General features: G+C 44.2%; 1 protein-coding gene across 1 annotated transcript in view; it reads left to right on the forward strand.

The window, feature by feature from the left end:
- Positions 1-21,434, forward strand: part of LOC311130984 (obscurin-like) — a gene marked incomplete at both ends in the record, with an annotated part of 77,361 nt that overhangs the window by 11,574 nt on the left and 44,353 nt on the right. Inside the window, 23 exons of the mRNA XM_084163822.1 lie at positions 35-301; positions 456-725; positions 886-1,155; positions 1,703-1,978; positions 2,466-2,732; positions 3,780-4,046; positions 4,240-4,506; positions 4,616-4,885; positions 5,152-5,418; positions 5,657-5,923; positions 6,236-6,502; positions 6,819-7,088; positions 7,366-7,644; positions 7,773-8,030; positions 8,432-8,698; positions 8,860-9,123; positions 10,885-11,151; positions 11,313-11,576; positions 13,330-13,596; positions 13,758-14,021; positions 16,415-16,681; positions 16,843-17,106; positions 17,252-21,136. Of these exons, the coding sequence (XP_084019948.1) occupies positions 35-301; positions 456-725; positions 886-1,155; positions 1,703-1,978; positions 2,466-2,732; positions 3,780-4,046; positions 4,240-4,506; positions 4,616-4,885; positions 5,152-5,418; positions 5,657-5,923; positions 6,236-6,502; positions 6,819-7,088; positions 7,366-7,644; positions 7,773-8,030; positions 8,432-8,698; positions 8,860-9,123; positions 10,885-11,151; positions 11,313-11,576; positions 13,330-13,596; positions 13,758-14,021; positions 16,415-16,681; positions 16,843-17,106; positions 17,252-21,136 (9,771 nt within the window). The remainder of the gene's footprint in view (positions 1-34; positions 302-455; positions 726-885; positions 1,156-1,702; positions 1,979-2,465; positions 2,733-3,779; positions 4,047-4,239; positions 4,507-4,615; positions 4,886-5,151; positions 5,419-5,656; positions 5,924-6,235; positions 6,503-6,818; positions 7,089-7,365; positions 7,645-7,772; positions 8,031-8,431; positions 8,699-8,859; positions 9,124-10,884; positions 11,152-11,312; positions 11,577-13,329; positions 13,597-13,757; positions 14,022-16,414; positions 16,682-16,842; positions 17,107-17,251; positions 21,137-21,434) is intronic.

Here is a 21,434-nt window from a genome sequence, read left to right on the forward strand (position 1 = left end):
AGTTAATACTAAAATATGGCTATTTACTCCCCAGCTATCCCCATCTCCTTCAAACAACAGTTGAAAAATGTTCAGGCTGAGGAGGGCAACAGTTTTACATTGCGCTGTGAGCTTTCTAAACCAGGAGTGCCTGTAGAGTGGAAGAAAGGGGAGGAGCTGGTAAAGAATGGAGTGAAGTTCCAGATAAGGAAGAGAGAGACCATATCGGAGCTTCAGATATGGAAAACTGTGCCTGAAGACAGTGGAGTCTATAGCTGTGAGTGTGCAGACCAAAAGACCACAGCCACCGTCAAAATCAGCGGTAGGAAGTTTCTCAGCCTTATTATGTTTTCCTGTATAGCTAATCTTTCTTGAAGTTACATTTTATGAATTTACATTTTGGACATTTACATGAAGGCACATTTTTTTATACAGTTTGTACTATTCTCATTAAATTATTTTTCATGTTTCTTCAGCCCTGCCTGTTACCTTCAAACAAAAGCTGAGGAACGTGCAGTTTGAGGAGGGGAACAATTTGGTGTTACACTGTGAGCTCTCTAAACCAGGAGTCCCTGTTGAATGGATGAGGGGAGGAGAGGAGCTTCTGAACAATGGAGAGAAGTTTCAGATAAGACAGAGAGAGTTGGTGAATGAACTGAAGATAATAGATGCGAAACCTGAAGACAGCAATATCTACACCTGTGTTTGTGGCAATGTGGAGACCACAGCCGGTGTTACGGTCACAGGTAAGGGTTTGAGACAATTGAGAAAATATTTAAAATCACATTGAATTCATATCCAATGTGAACAAAATTGTATGCAGTATACAGTACATCAGCATCAAATCACAGTCCTTTAAGTAAATAGACGGCATTCCATGTCTCTCATTGCCATGGTGTCTTTCAGCAATTCCCATCACTTTCAAGCAAAAGCTGAGGAACCTGCAGACTGAGGAAGGGAACACCATCTCGCTGCACTGTGAGCTGTCTAAAGCAGGGGTCCCAGTGGAGTGGAGGCTGGGAGGAGAGATGATACTGCAGAATGGAGACAAATACCAGATCAAGCAGACAGACTCAGCACTGGAACTCCTCATCAGGGAGGCTCTGCCAGAGGACAGTGGAGTCTACAGCTGTGTGTGTCGAGACCAGAAGACAAAGGCCACTGTCAAAGTCATTGGTAGGGGGAAAAATGCTCTGTGCTCTAATGAAACAACTGTCACTGGTGTTCATTGCACATAAACGTGGTTAACCTAGAGTCGATGTCCACGCCCCTGCGGACATCGACTCTAGCTTAAGAATCTGTCTCTTTAAGCTAGAGATATCTATTTTTTGCATGGGCTGTGTCTGAATCCACCGCATCCGACGATAATGGCCATCCACAACTGCGGTTAAAGGTGGCAGAGCTAGAGCGGTGTTTGTCAGACCGTGAGACATCCAGAAAATTGGCCTTCTCACAAAAATGTCTGTAGCGTTCTAAAATTCAAAATCAAATAGCTAAATGATCTTTGGTATGACCATCTTAAAACAATACCATATGTTAGCTTAGTAGAATCCCCCTCTCTAGGGTGTTTAATGTTCCTGACTTAACCAGAGCCCTTAACTATAGTGTAGGCTTCATTTAATGTCCTTCATCTTATCCACTGAAGGGGAAGGTTTCTCAAGGCTGTTCTAGCTTTCAGCACATTCAATGTTCACTCTATGATGAAATAGTTTTTTTCCCCCAGCTGTACCTGCCACCTTCAAAGTGGGTCTGAAGAACCAGGAGGCCCCAGAGGAGGGTAGCGTAACCCTGCACTGTGAGCTGTCTAAGGCTGGGGTCTCAGTGGAGTGGTGGAGGGGGGAAACAGAACTGTCCCAAAACCTGTCTGGAGGAAAGTACCAGATGAAACTGGAGGGGAAAATAGTTGAGATGACCATTACCAATGTGCAACCAGAGGACATAGGGAAGTACAGCTGTGTCACTGCAGACCAGAAGACCACAGCTGAAGTTAAAGTGCAAGGTAAAAAACATTTACATCATTTAGCAGACACTTTTATCCAGAGCAACTTACAGTTAGTGAGTGCATACATTATTTTATTTTTCATACTGGCCCCCCGTGGGAAATGAACCCACAACCCTGGCGTTGCAAACGCCATGCTCTACCAACTGAGCTACATCCCTGCCGGCCATTCCCTACCCTGGACGACGCAGGGCCAATTATGCGCCGCCCCATGGGTCTCCTGGTCGCGGCCGGCTACGACAGAGCCTGGATTTGAACCAGGATCTCTAGTGGCACAGCTAGCACTGCAATGCAGTGCCTTAGACCACTGCGCCACTCGGGAGACGAGTTAAATATCAATGCTTTTCCTTCTAAATAAGCACATTTAATTATTTAGGTTAGAGGTGGAAGGGTTGAGTGACTCCTGCTTTGAGACCATACAAATAGTTAGTTTGTATTTATACTTCTTGCACTCATACAATATGAACCAATGTTAATGGTTCCACAGCTCTCCCTGTGACGTTCAAGCGGCAGCTCCAGAACATGGTGATCATAGAGGGGGACAGTGGGGAGTTCTGTTGTGAGCTCTCAAAGCCTGGAGACCCCGTGGACTGGAGGAGGGGCAGAGTCATCCTAAAGTCTGGAGACAAATATGAGATGAAGCAGGAGGGACGCATCACTAAATTGCTCATCCATAACGTGGAGGAGAGGGATGCTGGGAAATACACCTGTAAGAGTAAAGATGCCAAGTCAACTGCTGAACTGACCGTGAAGGGTGAGACAGACCAAATCTATTAATGCAGTCTCAGACATTTTTTTATTTTTATGTGTGGTCTGTGAACATGGATAGATTTTTGGTTAACCATGACTTCATTATGATGAAATACAAATTCCTGTATATTCCTTTGTGATACTGTATATCCAGGGGAATCTTCATTCCAGTGTGATAAACAAGAGAGGTTAGATTACATACAGTTCTATATCTTCCTGTGTATCCATGCTTTAAGTACTCTGCCCTGAAAGAGCTTTATCCCTTACTTGTAACTTTGGTTACCTGCTTATTGTCCTGTAAAGGGTTAGTAGATCAGAGTCCTTGAATATGAATGAACGTTATTAGGCAAGTTCAAGTACCCGAATGCCCTATAAGAATTAACCCTTTACAGGACATTTATGGCTGGGATTACTGCAATCAAAGGTTCTTGAAACCACTACGCTCAGAATTAGTCCTCAGATCACAGTGTTACTGCGAGTCTTTTTGTGGTTACTGTCTGCGAGTAAGTTATGATGCATGTAGAAAATGGATCACTGTGGTCGTTATCCTCCTGCTCAAGCTTTTCAGTGATCCAATGGAGCTGCCTAGTAATCGTATGTCTGGGGCACACAACCTGCAATAAGTAGGCATACCACATTTAACTCTCCATTTAGTCAACAAAAGCCAGTGCAAAATGAATGGGACCTTGCTAAGGAGGCCTGGTAAACAGTGCATGTTCATCACTGATTCTTCAATGAGCAACGAGCCAATCAAATGCCCTGTTGCCTGCAGCAATGTGCCTGAGAACCAATAATAACATTGTTTCACAGCGCTGCCCTGAAAGTGAAAGAATGAACCTGATGCTGCATAAAAATAGATGTGTGTAGTCATTGTGAAGAAGAGTACTGTATTTCAGCTTTCATTCCACCACAGGAAATCCAAGGGCTACTCTGGATAATTGGATTCTCTCTGTGACAGAAGCACAAGCATAAAGCATGACATGGACTAGCCCGTTCTACTTTCCACATTCAAGTTTTACCACCACTCACCACTGTTCCTGGTTTTCCTCAGGCCTACCCCCCACTTTCAATGAACAGCTGAGGAACATGGAAGTTGAGGAGGGTGAGACTGTGACGCTACACTGTGAACTGTCTAAAGCAGCAGCCTCAGTCGAGTGGAAGAGGGGAGCAAAGCTATTGAAGAATGTAGACAAGTACCAAATGAGGAAGAAAGATTTACTGGTGGAATTGAAGATTATCGATGCAAATCTGGAGGACAGTGGGGTTTACACCTGTATTTGTGGTGAACAAAAGACCACAGCAACTGTTACAATAAAGGGTGGGTATATTTAGGTTACGTTAAGTGCAAAAGTCATGAGTTGTTTTATGTCTTATGGAGATGTGGAGAAAGCTTGAATATTGAATTGGGCAAATAGGACACACATTTGCATTCAATCCCAGTTGCTTACATAAACAAAGGGAAATGTAGGTTTCATATAGGTTTGACTACCCTCTCCTATGGTGTCTTTCAGCTCGCCCTGTCACATTTATAGAAGAGTTAAGGAATGTTCAGGTTGAGGAGGGCAACAATGTGACGTTGCGCTGTGAGCTCTCTAAACCAGGGATGTCAGTTGAATGGAAGAGAGGAACAGATCTTCTGCAGAACGGAGAGAAGTACCAGATGAAGCAGAAAGATGCAACGTTAGAGCTGGTCATCAGGAAAACCTTCCCTGAGGACAGTGGAGTCTACAGTTGCGTGTTGGAAGACCAGAAAACATTTGCCACCATCATTATCACTGGTAGGAGGAACACTTTGTAGAAAATGTGTGTCTTCTTGACATTCAAAATTCACATTGTACCACTCAATCCCACACACTGTTGATGTTATGGGTTTTCACCATTCTTCAGCCATGCCAGTCACTTTCAAGCAGAAGTTGAAAAATCAAGAGGCTCTAGAAGAGGGCAGCGTGATGTTGCGTTGTGAGCTGTCTAAATCAGGGGTCCCTGTGGTGTGGCTGAAGGGAGAGGAGCTGCTGAGGGAAGGTGAGAGGCACCAGATGAAGCAGGAGGGCAGGACCGTGGAGATGGTCATCAGGAATGTGGTCCTTCAGGACGCTGGGGAGTACAGCTGTGTCACAGCCTGCAACATCAAGACAGCAGCTGATATCAAAGTTAGGGGTATGTTCCATACTAACGTTTAAGCCTACTCAATACTAATATTTAGATTTACTGTTTATCCTTCTGTGGTTGTGGGCAAGTTACAAGTGTGTACTTCTGAAAATGTCAATGTCTTTAAATCTTGGGTTTGGATTAAGTACATTTTCCATGAAGGATGAGATGAATCATTGACCCTGCTTGTCAAATAACATGCCACTGATGGATATAAATCAAAGCAGTTGAGCCAGGTAATGTTTCTCACAGTCTTAAATATATGTTCTTCTCAGCTCTCCCTGTAATATTCACACAAGAGGTCCAGAATGTGGAGATTAAAGAGGGGGACAGTGGGGAGTTCTTCTGTGAGCTTTCCAAACCTGGAGCCCCAGTGGACTGGAGGAGGGGAAGAGTCATCCTGAAGTCTGGAGACAAATATGAGATGAAGCAGGAAGGACGCATCACTAAACTGCTCATCCATAATGTGGAGGAGAGTGATGCTGGGAAATACACCTGTAAGAGTAAAGATGCCCAGTCAACTGCTGAACTGACCATGAAGGGTAGGTCAGACTGATGATATTGATACACTTTGTGTATACACTTTGTTATATGTTGTTCATATGTAGGCAACAACAATATACTCTATAAACACCAAAGACAGGCTTTTTACATGCCCTTTGGATTTGTTACTGTAGCTGCTTGCAGTTTCTGATATTTCATGGGTCCAAGTGTTTTACACTTTTCCACTATGAGGACTTTGTATGAGTTTTACAATTTACTTTTGCTTGTTGTCCCCAGCTCCTCCCGTCACGTTCAAGGTGAAGTTGAAGAACCTGGAAGTTGAGGAGGAGAACAGTGTGACGTTATTCTGTGAGCTCTCTAAACCAGGACTGACGGCAGAGTGGAGAAAGGGAGAGGAGCTGCTGAAGAACGGAGTAAAGTACCAGATAAAGAAGAGAGAGGCAACAATGGAACTGACAATAAGGAACGCAGTGCTTGAGGACACCGGATTCTACAGCTGTTTTTACGCAGAAGCCAAAACCACCGCCACTGTCAACATCACCCGTAAGAGGAGTTGCTCTTGGTTTGCTATAACGTTATTTAACTCTGTTAAGCCTGGTTCCTGTTAAAGGGATATTTTACTCAAAAATGACCATTTACATATCATTTGCTTAATCATCACAGTTTTTTCTCTGAACTGAAAGTGCCCTATCTTGAAAACTCAACAGCTGACATGCAACATTTTTGCGGATTGTATTAACAGTGAATTTATGAACAAAATTAAAAGATAGTTTTTGAGTAAAACATCCCTTTAAGCACTTGGTGACATATTTTAAAAAGCACTACAAACTGTTGGTTTTGATCTCATGTCCTCAGCCATCCCTGTCACCTTCAAGATGGGTCTTAAGAACCAGGAGGCCTCAGAGGGGGGCATCGTGACCCTGCGCTGTGAGCTGTCTAAGGCTGGGGTCCCAGTGGAGTGGTGGAAAGGGGAGGAGGAGGTGAGCCCTGGAGGAAGGTACCAGATGAAGCTGGAGGGAAAAATAGCAGAGTTGCACATCAAGAACATCCAGCCAGAGGACGTGGGGGAGTACAGCTGTATATTCGGAGATCAGAAAACCACTGCTGAAGTCAACGTGAGAGGTACAGTACATGTTACTGTTGTCTGGCTGTCATTTTGTGTTTTTTGGATATGAAATGCTCATTCACCAGGAAATAAAGAGTTGAAGTATGGGCCTCCCCAGCAACTGTACCAAAGTGTTCTAGAATACACAATAAGCAAGAGGTCAATGCAGTTGCTCTCTCTCTAACAATACATATTCAATATATTCTAGAACAATGTTTTGCCATAACAGACAAATTGTAACCTACACAGTATCGTATATACACTGTATAGTATAGTGCAATGGCCCCGAAGGACAAGGCATTTTCTAATGATGTCGCTCTCTGTTCCACACAGCTGCTGCCTCAGTGTTCTTTGAAAAGGAGCTGGAGAGCAATGTGGTGATGGAGGGGAAGTCCGTGGTCCTCTCCTGTGAGGTCTCCAGCGCCACCGTCCCCGTCACCTGGAAGAAGGACGCCTGCCTGGTCACAGATGGGGAGAGGTTCACTGTGGGAAAAAAAGGTCCCGTTCACACCCTGGAGATCAAGAAGCTAAGTCTGGAGGATGCCGGGGAGTACAGCTGCATCACTAGGGGAAAGAAGACCACAGCCATGCTGGTTGTGAAAGGTAGGCCAACCCCATCCTAGTGGGGACTGAAGTAAATCTACAGTATATCCTCTTTAAACTTACAAAATTATAGGAGCACAATGAGTCTTTGTTTCACCCTGTTTTGGTATTTGATTATTGTTGGTAGAGGATAGCTTATACCTTTCCACAAATATAAGGGATGGTGGTAGACCATCAACAAGATTATCTGCATTATTTGCATGGGTCATCTCATCTCTGTATGGCTTGCTACATTAGCCTATAAACAACTCTCCTGATTCTAACTCTACCTCTACAGAGCGTGTGAAAATATTGTCAGGTCTGAAGGACATGAAGATCATAGCCGGGCAGGACGCAGTGTTTGTGTGTGAGCTGTCCCACACTGAGGTGAGTGAAGGCGAGTGGTGGCTGGGCTCCAGCCCCCTGCAGAAGAACGAAATGAACCAGATGAGCTTTGAGGGCCACCAGCACCGCCTGGTCTTGACCATGACCACCCCGGAGGAGACCGGGACAGTGGTCTTCTTGGTCGGGGAGGAGAGGACTTCTGCCCAACTGCTAGTTGTCCCCAAACCCAAAGGTGCGCCACCTCTTTTAATTTGTTAATATACAGTACAATGTGAAATTATTCTCTTTAACCACTTATACAGTATGTGTATGCAATTAGAGCGCATTTACTTTGTTTACTCTGTTTACTGTCTCTGTCAGTACTCATTGAAAAGAAGCCCCAGGACATTGACATCATGGAAGGGGAGACGGCCACCTTATCCTGTATGACCTCTGACCTCATTACCCCTGTCACATGGAGAAGGAACAACATGCCCCTACTGAATGGAGACAAGTATGAGACGCGTAAGAAGGGCAAGCTCAACGTACTGCTCATCCATGAGACAGAACCAGAGGACTCTGGGATATACTCCTGTGACACTGGAGACATGCAGAGCGGTGCCAATCTGACGGTCAATGGTAAAGACATAGAGTAGCACCGTTTTTCTGTACCTTAGTGAGGGTACGTCATTCTTACATTTTACATTTACGTCATTTAGCAGACGCTCTTATCCAGAGCGACTTACAAATTGGTGCATTCACCTTATAGCCAGTGGAATAACCACTTTACAATATGTATTTTTTTATTTTTTGGGGGGTGGGGTAAGGGGGTGTAGAAAGATTACTTTATCCTATCCCAGGTATTCCTTAAAGAGGTGGGGTTTCAAGTGTCTCCGGAAGGTGGTGAGTGACTCCGCTGTCCTGGCGTCGTGAGGGAGCTTGTTCTATCATTCTATGGGGATGTTCTGTAAGTGCAATACTCACCTTAAAATGTATTTTATGAACATTAGAGTAATATTAACTTTCTTCCATCTACCCAGAGCTACCACCGTACTTCGAGGAGGAGCTGCAGGCTGTGGAGGCTGAGGAGGGTGGCACAGCCTTTCTGTTTTGTGAGCTGTCTAAGCCTGGGGTCCCAGTCCAGTGGAGGAAAGGCCGGCTGCCTCTCCAGCCCAACAGGAAGTACCAGATGAAGCAGGACGGCTGTGTGTTTCAGCTACACATCATGGAGCTGAAAAAGGAAGACAGTGGCAGCTACACGTGCCAGGCAGATGGCGTGGAGACCACAGCCTCTGTGTCTGTGAAAGGTATGTGTGTGATGTGTTGTGTAATAGCACACACCTGTTGAATGTAGAGGAATCACACCTCATCACGGTCATATTCAGTGCAACAAAACTCCAAGAAGTATAAAGTATAAACACTAATATATGTGTACACATTTTGAGAGTTGACTTTCCTCTGTGTCCAGTTAAAGTACTCATTGAGAAGAATCCCCGGGACACTGTCATCATGGAAGGAGAGACGGCCACCTTATCCTGTACGACCTCTGACCTCACTACCCCTGTCACATGGAGACTCAACAACATGCCCCTACTGAACAGAGACAAGTATGAGAGCCGTAAGGAGGGAAAGCTCAACCTGCTTCTCATCCACAATGTGGACCCAGATGACTCTGGGATATACTCGTGCGACACTGGAGACATGCAGAGCAGTGCCAATCTGACTGTCACAGGTAAGGATTTTCTGTAATCTAGAGAGAAGTAACATAACCAGGAATTTAGGTTTATCTCAGGGAGTTTCAAAATTCTGAATTCTTTCTGTGTATTACTCACCCTAACGTTGGTCAAATGGAACATAGATTTGTAAGTGAGGGCAAGAATGGGAGGGTGGGACAAAGCTTGGCTTGGGTGGTGTAAATGGGGGAGAACTGGGAGGGGAGGGGGGGGGGGGGGGGGTGAAGAGGGATGTATTTGGTTTGGGAGAGAGAGAGAGATGGAAGGACTTAATAATACTACAATGTAATTGTGTTTATTTTTTGTGACTTGTAAACCCATTGGAAAATGAATAAGAGTTCTGGACAGATTAGGAATGTATGTCAAATCATTATTATTAGTACTAGTTTAATAAAGTGTGACAATAAAATAATAACAAAGCTTACAAGCAATAGAATGGCAAAGGGCTTACCAGACTTGATACATATCTATCAAACAGGGTTTATTAAAAATAGACACTGACAAACAAATAGAAGAATACGTTTCAGTTTAATACAATGCACACAAAAAATGGATATAGATTATTCAATAATGGCTGTTAATGCCGAAAAGGCTTTCGACTATCTTGAGTGGCCTTTTCTATTCAAAACTTTGGAAGATTTCATCTTTCCAGCTGAAATAATAAATGTTATAAAAATACTGTATAAATGTCCTAAAGCAAAAATATACTCAAATAATACATTATCTGATGAAATTGCTTTAGAAAGGGGCACAAGACAAGGATATCCCCTCTCCCCCCTCCTGTTTGCACTGGCAATCGAACCGCTTGCAGAAAGAATTAGACAGGACCCAAATGTAACAGGTATCAGTATTGGTAAACATGAAAATAAAATAAACGTATTTGCTGATGATCTCCTAATATACCTGACCAATATTGAAAACTCAATGCCCCCTTTGCTAAAAATATTTTCAGAATGCTCTAAAATCTCAAGATATAAAATTATTGTGGAAAGAACAAAATAATGGCAATAGGAAAAATAAATGGAATAACTCATGATCTACTGCAATCCTTTAAGTGGACCACAAAAAATATTAAATACTTAGGACTTAGGATGCTTAATAAGTGACAACAAACAACAAATATGTAAAGATAATTTTATTCCATTACTCAACAATATGAAAGGAGATCTAATTAAATGGAATAATCTTCCCATAAATCTTCCAGGTAGAATAAACCTCTTTTAGAATGGCATGGCTACCAAAGTTTTTGTATTTATTTTCGGTAATACCAATTACCCCACCGAAAACATTCATAGAATATGGAAAGTTTTACATCTTCCTAAATCGGAGGGTGGTTTTAACTTTCCGGACTTGGAATTTTATCAACTCGCTACCCAAGGCTTTTGTTTGCGACATATAGTTAAATGAACTAAATAGGAACAATGGGTACATATTGAAGATGCGCATGCTCATCCCCAGAATCGTTTTAAGTGTCTAATTTCAAAGGTTAAAGCTAAGAACATAAACAACTTCATTGTTAAGAATACTATAATAGGGAAAAAAATGAAACGTATTCTACAACAACCAATATCACTCCCTAAAAACACAACATTATTGAACAATCCTTGGATAGCTTTTCAGAATTCACAGATGAATTGATCCACATATTACAATATTGCAGTACAAAATTCTGAATTGTATTACTCTCTTTGTATTAATCACCCTAACATTGGTCAAATGGAACATAGATTTGTAATTCCCTAATTGTCTTCCCTCTCCAGAGCTGCCTCCATACTTTGAGGAGGAGCTGCAGGCTGTGGAGGCTGAGGAAGGGGGCACGGCCTTCCTATCCTGTGAGCTGTCTAAGCCTGGAGTCCAAGTCCAGTGGAGGAAGGGCCGGCTGCCTCTCCAGCCCAACAGGAAGTACCAGATGAAGCAGGACGGCTGTGTGTTTCAGCTACACATCATGGAGCTGAAAAAGGAAGACAGTGGCAGCTACACGTGCCAGGCAGATGGCGTGGAGACCACAGCCTCTGTGTCTGTGAAAGGTATGTGTGTGATGTGTTGTGTAATAGCACACACCTGTTGCATGTAGAGGAATCACACCTCATCACGGTCATATTCAGTGCAACAAAACTCCAAGAAGTATAAAGTATAAACACTAATATATGTGTACACATTTTGAGAGTTGACTTTCCTCTGTGTCCAGTTAAAGTTCTCATTGAGAAGAATCTCCAGGACACCGTCATCATGGAAGGGGAGACAGCCACCTTATCCTGTACGACCTCTGACCTCACTACCCCTGTCACATGGAGACTCAACAACATGCCCCTATTGAACAGAGACAAGTATGAGAGCCGTAAGGAGGGAAAGCTCAACCTGCTTCTCATCCACAATGTGGACCCAGATGACTCTGGGATATACTCTTGCGACACTGGAGACATGCAGAGCAGCGCCAATCTGACTGTCACAGGTAAGGATTTTCTATAATCTAGAGAGAAGTAACATAACCAGGAATTTAGGTTTATCTCAGGGAGTTTCAATATTCTGAACTCTTTCTGTGTATTACTCACCCTGACATTGGTCAAATGGAACGTAGATTTGTAAGAGAGGGCAAGAGTGGGAGGGTGGGACAAAGCTTGGCTTGGGTGGTGTAAATGGGGAAGAACTGGGGGGGGGGGGGGGGGGGGGTGGAGAGGGATGTATTTGGTTTGGGAGAGAGAGATGGAAGGACTTAATAATACTACAATGTAATTGTGTTTATTTTTTTGTGACTTGTAAACCCATTGGAAAATGAATAAGAGTTCTGGACAGATTAGGAATGTATGTCAAATCATTATTATTAGTGCTAGTTTAATAAATTGTGACATTAAAATAATAACAAAGCTTACAAGCAATAGAATGGCAAAGGGCTTTCCAGACTTGATACATATCAATCAAACAGGGTTTATTAAAAATAGACACTGACAAACAAATAGAAGAATACGTTTCAGTTTAATACAATGCACAAAATAAATGGATATAGATGAATTAATAATGGCTGTTAATGCCGAAAAGGCTTTCGACTATCTTGAGTGGCCTTTTCTATTCAAAACTTTGGAAGATTTCATCTTTCCAGCTGAAATATTAAATGTTATAAAAATACTGTATAAATGTCCTAAAGCAAAAATATACTCAAATAATACATTATCTGATGAAATTGCTTTAGAAAGGGGCACAAGACAGGGATATCCCCTCTCCCCCCTCCTGTTTTTACTGGCAATCGAACCACTTGCAGAAATAATTAGACAGGACCCAAATGTAACAGGTATCAGTATTGGTAAACATGAATATAAAATAAACGTATTTGCTGATGATCTCCTAATATACCTGACCAATATTGAAAACTCAATGCCCCCTTTGCTGAAAATATTTTCAGAATGCTCTAAAATCTCAAGATATAAAATTATTGTGGAAAGAACAAAATAATGGCAATAGGAAAAGGAAATTGAATAACTCATGATCTACTGCAATCCTTTAAGTGGACCACAAAAAATATTAAATACTTAGGACTTAGGATGCTTAACAAGTGACAACAAACAACAAATATGTAAAGATAATTTTATTCCATTACTCAACAATATGAAAGGAGATCTAATTAAATGGAATAATCTTCCCATAAATCTTACAGGTAGAATAAACCTCTTTTACAATGGCATGGCTACCAAAGTTATTGTATTTATTTTCGGTAATACCAATTACCCCACCGAAAACATTCATAGAATATGGAACGTTTTACATCTTCCTAAGTCGGAGGGTGGTTTTAACTTTCCGGACTTGGAATTGTATCAATTCGCTACCCAAGGCTTTTGTTTGCGACATATAGTTAAATGAACTAAATAGGAACAATGGGTTCATATTGAAGATGCGCATGCTCATCCCCAGAATCGTTTTAAGTGTCTAATTTCAAAGGTTAAAGCTAAGAACATAAACAACTTCATTGTTAAGAATACTATAATAGGGAAGAAAATGAAACGTATTCTACAACAACCAATATCACTCCCTAAAAACACAACATTATTGAACAATCCTTGGATAGCTTTTCAGAATTCACAGATAAATTGATCCACATATTACAATATTGCAGTAAAAAATTCTGAATTGTATTACTCTCTTTGTATTACTCACCCTAACATTGGTCAAATGGAACATAGATTTGTAATTCCCTAATTGTCTTCCCTCTCCAGAGCTGCCTCCATACTTTGAGGAGGAGCTGCAGGCTGTGGAGGCTGAGGAAGGGGGCACGGCCTTCCTATCCTGTGAGCTGTCTAAGCCTGGAGTCCAAGTCCAGTGGAGGAAGGGCCGGCTGCCTCTCCAGCCCAACAGGAAGTACCAGATGAAGCAGGACGGCTGTGTGTTTCAGCTACACATCATGGAGCTGAAAAAGGAAGACAGTGGCAGCTACACGTGCCAGGCAGATGGCGTGGAGACCACAGCCTCTGTGTCTGTGAAAGGTATGTGTGTGATGTGTTGTGTAATAGCACACACCTGTTGCATGTAGAGGAATCACACCTCATCACGGTCATATTCAGTGCAACAAAACTCCAAGAAGTATAAAGTATAAACACTAATATATGTGTACACATTTTGAGAGTTGACTTTCCTCTGTGTCCAGTTAAAGTACTCATTGAGAAGAATCCCCGGGACACCATCATCATGGAAGGGGAGACAGCCACCTTATCCTGTACGACCTCTGACCTCACTACCCCTGTCACATGGAGACTCAACAACATGCCCCTACTGAACAGAGACAAGTATGAGAGCCGTAAGGAGGGAAAGCTCAACCTGCTTCTCATCCACAATGTGGACCCAGATGACTCTGGGATATTCTCTTGCGACACTGGAGACATGCAGAGCAGCGCCAATCTGACTGTCACAGGTAAGGATTTTCTATAATCTAGAGAGAAGTAACATAACCAGGAATTTAGGTTTATCTCAGGGAGTTTCAAATTCTGAACTCTTCCTGTGTATTACTCACCCTAACATTGGTCAAATGGAACATAGATTTGTAAGAGAGGGCAAGAGTGGGAGGGTGGGACAAAGCTTGGCTTGGGTGGCGTAAATGGGGAAGAACTGGGAGGGGGTGGTGGAGGGGATTTATTTGGTTTGGGAGAGAGAGATGGAAGGACTTAATAATACTACTTTTTTTTGTGACTTGTAAACCCATTGTGAAATGAATAAGAGTTCTGGACAGATTAAGAATGTCCTCTACCAGTCAAAAGTGTGGACACACCTACTCATTCCAAGGTTTTCTTTTTATTTATTTTTACAATTTTTTACATTGTAGAATAATAGTTAAGACATCTAAACTATGAAATACCACATATGGAATCATGTAGTAACCAAAAAATATCAAAATAATTTTATATTTGAGATTCTTCAAACAGCCACCCTTTTCCTTGTTGACAGCTTTGCACACTCTTGGCGTTCTCTCAACCAGCTTCATGAGGTAGTCACCTGGAATGCATTTCAATTAACATGTGTGCCTTCTTAAAAGTTAATTTGTGGAATTTCTTTCTATCTTAATGCATTTGAACCAATCAGTTGTGTTGTGACAAGGTATGCAGAAGATAGCCCTATTTGGTAAAATACCAAGTCCATATTATGGCAAGAACACCTCAAATAAGCAAAGAGAAACGACAGTCCATCATTACTTTAAGACGTGAAGGTCAGTCAATACGGAACATTTCAAGAACTTTGAAAGTTTCTTCAAGTGCAGTCGCAAAAACCATCAAGCGCTATGATGAAACTGTCTCTCATGAGGACCACCACAGGAATGGAAGACCCAGAGTTACCTCTGCTGCAGAGGATAAGTTCATTAGAGTTACCAGCCTCAGAAATTGCAGCCCAAATAAATACTTCACAGAGTTCAAGTAACAGACACATCTCAACATTAACTCTTCAGAGGGGACTGTGTGAATCAGGTTTTCATGTTCAAATTGCTCCAAAGAAACCACTACTAAAGGACACCAATAAGAAGAAGAGACCTGCTTGGGCCAAGAAACACGAGCAATGGATATTAGACCGGTGGAAATGTTTCCTTTGGTCTGGAGTCCAAATTTGAGATTTTTAGTTCAAACTGCCGTGTCTTTGTGAGACGCGGTGTGGGTGAACGGATGATCTCCGCATGTGTAGTTCCCACCGTGAAGCATGGAGGAGGAGGTGCTATTTTGCATGGGTGCTTTGCTGGTGACACTGTCTGTGATTAATTTTGAATTCAAGGCACACTTAACCAGCATGGCTACCACAGCATTCTGCAGCGATACGCCATCCCATCTGGTTTGGGCTTAGTGGGACTATCATTTGTTTTTCAACAGGACAATGACCCAATACACCTCCAGACTGTGTAGGGGCTATTTAACCATGAAGGAGAGTGATGGAGTGCTGCATCAGATGACCTGGCCTCCACAATCCCCCAACCTCAATCCAATTGAGATGGTTTGGGATGAGTCGGACGGCAGAGTGAAGGAAATGCAGCCAACAAGTGCTTAGCATATGTGGGAATTCCTTCAAGACTGTTGGAGAATAATTCCAGGTGAAGCTGGTTGAGAGAATGCCAAGAGTGTATAAAGCTGTCATCAAGCCAAAGGGTGGCTATTTGAAGAATCTAAAATCTTAAATATATTTTGATTTGTTTAACACTTTTTTGGTTACTACATGATTCCATATGTGTTATTTAATAGTTTTGATTTCTTCACTATTATTCTACAATGTAGAAAATAGTAAAAATAAAGAAAAACCTTTGAATGAGTAGGTGTTCTAAAACTTTTGACCGGTAGTGTAAATGGAATAATCTTCCCATAAATCTTACAGGTAGAATAAACCTCTTTAGAATGGCATGGCTCCCAAAGTTGTTGTATTTATTTTCGGTAATACCAATTACCCAACCGAAGACATTCATATAATAAAAAGGAACGTTTTACATCTTCCTAAGTCTGAGGGTGGTTTTAACCTTCCAGACCTGGAATTGTATCAATTCGCTACCCAAGGCTTTTGCTTGAGACATATAGTTAAATGCACTAAAGAGGAACAATGGGGACATATTGAAGATGCGCATGCTCATCCCGCAAATAACTTCTGCAATAACCAATATCTCTCCCTAAAAACACAGCCTTATGGAACAATCCTTTCGATAGCTTTTCAGAATTCACTGATAAATTGATCCACATATTACAATACAATATTCTGAATTCTCTCTTTCTATTACTCACCCTAACATTGGTCAAATGGAACATAGATTTGGAATTCCCTTATTGTCTTCCATCTACCCAGAGCTGCCTCCATACTTTGAGGAGGAGCTGCAGGCTGTGAAAGCTGAGGAAAGAGGCACAGCCTTCCTGTCCTGTGAGCTGTCTAAGCCTGGAGTCCCAGTCCAGTGGAGGAAGGGCCAGCTGCCTCTCAGGCCCAACAGAAAGTACCAGATGAAGCAGGACGGCTGTGTGTTTCAGCTACACATCATGGAGCTGAAGCCCGAGGACAGTGGCAGCTACACGTGCCAGGCAGGTGGCGTGGAGACCACCGCCTCTGTGTCTGTGAAAGGTATGTGTGTGATTTGTTGTGTAATAGCACACACCTGCTGCCTGTAGAGGAATCACACCTCATCTCGGTCATATTCAGTGCAACAAAACTTCAAGAAGTATAAAGTATAAACACTAATATATGTGTACACATTTTGAGAGTTGACTTTCCTCTGTGTCCAGTTAAAGTACTCATTGAGAAGAATCCCCGGGACACCGTCATCATGGAAGGAGAGACGGCCACCTTATCCTGTACGACCTCTGACCTCACTACCCCTGTCACATGGAGACGCAACAACATGCCCCTATTGAACAGAGACAAGTACGAGAATTGTAAGCAGGGCAAGCTCAACCTTCTTCTCATCCACAATGTGGACCCAGATGACTCTGGGATATACTCCTGTGACACTGGAGACATGCAGAGCAGCGCCAATCTGACTGTCACAGGTAAGGATTTCCCATCTTCTAGAGAGAAGTAACATAACCAGGAACTCAGGTTTATCTCAGGGGGTTACAATATTCTGAAATCTCTCTTTGCATTACTCACCCTAACATTGGTCAAATAGATTTGCAAATCCCTAATTGTCTTCAGTCTCTCCAGAGCTGCCTCCATACTTTGAGGAGGTGCTGCAGGCTGTGGAGGCTGAGGCGGGGGGCACAGCCTGCCTGTCCTGTGAGCTGTCTAAGCCTGGAGTCCCAGTCCAGTGGAGGAAGGGCCAGCTGCCTCTCAGGCCCAACAGGAAGTATCAGATGAAGCAGGACGACTGTGTGTTTCAGCTACACATCTTGGAGCTGAAGCACGACGACAGTGGCAGCTACACGTGCCAGGCAGGTGGTGTGGAGACCACTGCCTCTGTGGCAGTAAAGCCTCTCCCAGCCAAGACAGAACCTCCCAAGACAATGCCTCCCACAAAGGCTCCCACAAAGGCTGTATCTCCTACTCCTCCACCAGAGGAGGCCCATCCTGGCCCTCCAGAGCCAAAGAAATGTGGCATGGCCCGGGCATCCATTGTGGAGTCAGAGAAAGACCTGGAGCCTGAGGAAAAAGAGACAGTGGTAGACCTACATGAGAAAATGTCATCAAGGTCTATGGGTAATCAGACTAAGGTAGACCAGCAGGAGAAACAGCAAGTGAAACAGACAGTAAGTATGGTGAAGGATACCATAGTAGAAAAGACAGAGAAACAGCTAGTACCACCATTGAGGTCTAAAGGGAAGGAAGCATCTATGGTGAAGGAGACACAGATAGACCAGAGGGAGAAAGAGCCAGTGAAACTGCCAGTAAGAGCTATGGTGAGGGACACAGAGGAACAGAAGTCATTGAAGTCTATGGTGAAGGAGATTGAAGTAGACCACGTGGTGAAACAGCCTGTGCCACCAGCGAGACAAGCATCTATAGTGTCGGATGATGGGGTGGACGAGGTGAGGAAACAGCCAGTTCCACCAGCGAGACGAGCATCTGTAGTTTCAGTTTCGGATCCTGGGGTAGACGAGGTAAGGAAACATCCAGTTCCACCAGCGAGACAAGCATCTGTAGTGTCGGATGCTGGGATAGACCAAGTGGTGAAACAGCCAGTTCCACCAGCGAGACGAGCATCTGTAGTTTCAGTTTCGGATCCTGGGGTAGATGAGGTAAGGAAACAGCCAGTTCCACCAGCGAGACAAGCATCTGTAGTGTCAGATGCTGGGATAGACCAAGTGGTGAAACAGCCAGTTCCACCAGTGAGACGAGCATCTGTAGTTTCAGTTTCGGATCCTGGGGTAGACGAGGTAAGGAAACAGCCAGTTCCACCAGCGAGACAAGCATCTATAGTGTCCGATGCTGGGGTAGACGAGGTGAGGAAATGGACAGTTCAACCAGCGAGGCGAGCATCTGTAGTTTCAGTTTCGGATACTGGGGTAGATGAGGTGAGGAAACAGCCTGTGCCACCAGTGAGGCGAACATCTGTAGTTTCAGTTTCGGATACTGTGATAAACGAGGTGAGGAAACAGCCAGTTCCACCAGTGAGACGAGCATCTGTAGTGTCGGATGCCAAGATAGACCAAGTGGTGAAACAGCAAGTTCCACCAGCGAGACGGGCATCTGTAGTGTCGGATGCTGGGATAGAGCAAGTAGTGAAACAGCCAGTTCCACCAGCGAGACAAGCATCTGTAGTGTCGGATTCTGGGATAGACCAAGGGATGAAACAGCCAGTTTCACCAGCAAGACAAGCATCTGTAGTGTCGGATGCTGGGGTATATGAGGTGAGGGAAGGGACAGTCCCAGAGGCGAGACGAACATCTATAGCGTCGGATAATGGGGTAGACGAGGTGAGGAAACGGCCAGTTCCACCAGCGAGGCGAGCATCTGTAGTTTCAGTTTCGGATACTGTGATAAACGAGGTGAGGAAACAACCAGTTCGACCAGCGAGACAAGCATCTGTAGTGTCGGATGCTGTGATAGAGCAAGTAGTGAAACAGCTAGTTCCACCAGCTAGACAAGCATCTGTAGTGTCAGATTCTGGGATTGAGCAAGGGATGAAACAGCCAGTTCCAGCAGCGAGGCGAGCATCTGTAGTTTCAGTTTCGGATACTGGGGTAGATGAGGTGAGGAAACAGCCAGTGCCACCAGCGAGACGAGCGTCTGTAGTTTCAGTTTCAGATACTGGGGTAGACGAGATGAGGAAGCAGCCAGTTCCACCAGTGAGACGAGCATCTGTAGTGTCGGATTCTGGGATAGACCAAGGGATGAAACAGCCAGTTCCACCAGCGAGACGAGCATCTGTAGTGTCGGATGCTGGGGTAGACGAGGTGAGGAAACGGCCAGTTCCACCAGCGAGGCGAGCATCTGTAGTTTCAGTTTCGGATACGGTGATAAACGAGGTGAGGAAACAGCCAGTGCCACCAGCGAGACAAGCATCTATAATGTCAGATGCTGGGGTAGACGAGGTGAGGAAACAACCAGTTCCACCAGCGAGACAAGCATCTGTAGTGTCGGATGCTGGGATAGAGCAAGTAGTGAAACAGCTAGTTCCACCAGCTAGACAAGCATCTGTAGTGTCAGATTCTGGGATTGAGCAAGGGATGAAACAGCCAGTTCCAGCAGCGAGGCGAGCATCTGTAGTTTCAGTTTCGGATACTGGGGTAAATGAGGTGAGGAAACAGCCAGTGCCACCAGCGAGACGAGCGTCTGTAGTTTCAGTTTCAGATACTGGGGTAGACGAGATGAGGAAGCAGCCAGTTCCACCAGTGAGACGAGCATCTGTAGTGTCGGATTCTGGGATAGACCAAGGGATGAAACAGCCAGTTCCACCAGCGAGACGAGCATCTGTAGTGTCGGATGTTGGGGTAGATGAGGTGAGGAAACGGCCAGTTCCAGCAGTGAGGCGAGCATCTGTAGTTTCAGTTTTGGATAATGGGGTAGACGTGGTGAGGAAACAGCCAGTTCCACCAGCGAGACGAGCATCTGTAGTATCGGATGTTGGGATAGACCAAGTAGTGAAACAGCCAGTGCCACCAGCGAGACGATCATCTATAGTGTCCGATGCTGGGGTAGAACAGATAATTAGATCTTTTAGATCTAAAAAGGAGCTAGATGTAGAAATAGACAATCAGGAGAAACAGCCAGTGAAGTATATGGTGAAGGAGACAGAGATAGAACAGAGGGTTAAACAGCCAGCAAGGTCTACAGTACAGGAGACTGAAAAACCCAAGATGGCGGAGGACGATAACCAACTCCATATCTCAGAGGATGAGTCCTTCACTGAGGCCCCCACCCAGGTAACAGTCAACCAGAAGACCAGCAAGCCTGTAGTCGCTGTTGCTGGAGTTCCCAAGGGGCTACAGATGACTCAGCAAGTTGACGAGATTGCACCTGACAGTGTCGAGGATGAACATGAGATGCTGGAAGCTGCCATTAAGATCCAGGCAGCTTTCAAGGGATACAAGACCCGCAAAGACATGCGGCCTGTCTTCAAGCAGGTGTTTAAGAACCAGAGTGCTGAGATCAACGGTACCATCGAGCTGGAGTGCGTGGTGGAAGGAAAGCTCAACGCAGTACGCTGGCTGAAGAACAGCCAGGAGATCATAGGAGACCAACGCCACAACATGAACACCTCAGAGGATGGCATCTGCACACTGGTGATCATCAACATGTCTGCCATAGACACTGGGGTCTATACCTGTGAGGTGGTCAACAACTTTGGTGTGACCTCATATAATGGCAACATTACTGTGGGTGAACCTCAAAAGCCTCCATCCTCTACCCAGAGGCCTGCAGCCCCAGCCCCAGCCCAGCCCTCCAGCCCTTCTGTGCACCCAGTCCTGGCCTCCATTGGCCCTCTCCAGCCAGGCCAGACATCCACCTCCGGGAAGGAGACTATGGATTCTGTGGTGAGTGAGGGGATCTCCCTGTGGCAGGCCTACAATCTGACCGAGGAGGATTCCCACATGACCCTGCAGGAGAGGAGGAGGGCCTCCCTTATCACTGCCAGCTCTAGTAAGTCAAGTTATAAACATTATAGATGTCCTTAGTATGTGAACTGGGTCATATGCAGTAATTGTGTCTGCATTTGCTAGGAGTGAGTTGTAGCTGTCTGTTGATAGACTGAAAATCATCTTTGCATTATTAAAGGGGCAATTTGTACATCAAACACTGTATACAGGGGCGTCATCACCCCAAAAGTCTGAGGGGGCACAAAGTACGTGAGGATGGCTGGGATGTGGGCCGTCGGGGGGCTGTGTCTCCGGTCCTTAAGTTGGAGAATTTATAATTTTACAAACACCTGAAACAGCTT

This window comes from Coregonus lavaretus (genome assembly GCF_964263955.1).
Source record: "Coregonus lavaretus genome assembly, chromosome: 6".
In the NCBI taxonomy this organism is placed as follows: Eukaryota; Metazoa; Chordata; class Actinopteri; order Salmoniformes; family Salmonidae; genus Coregonus; species Coregonus lavaretus.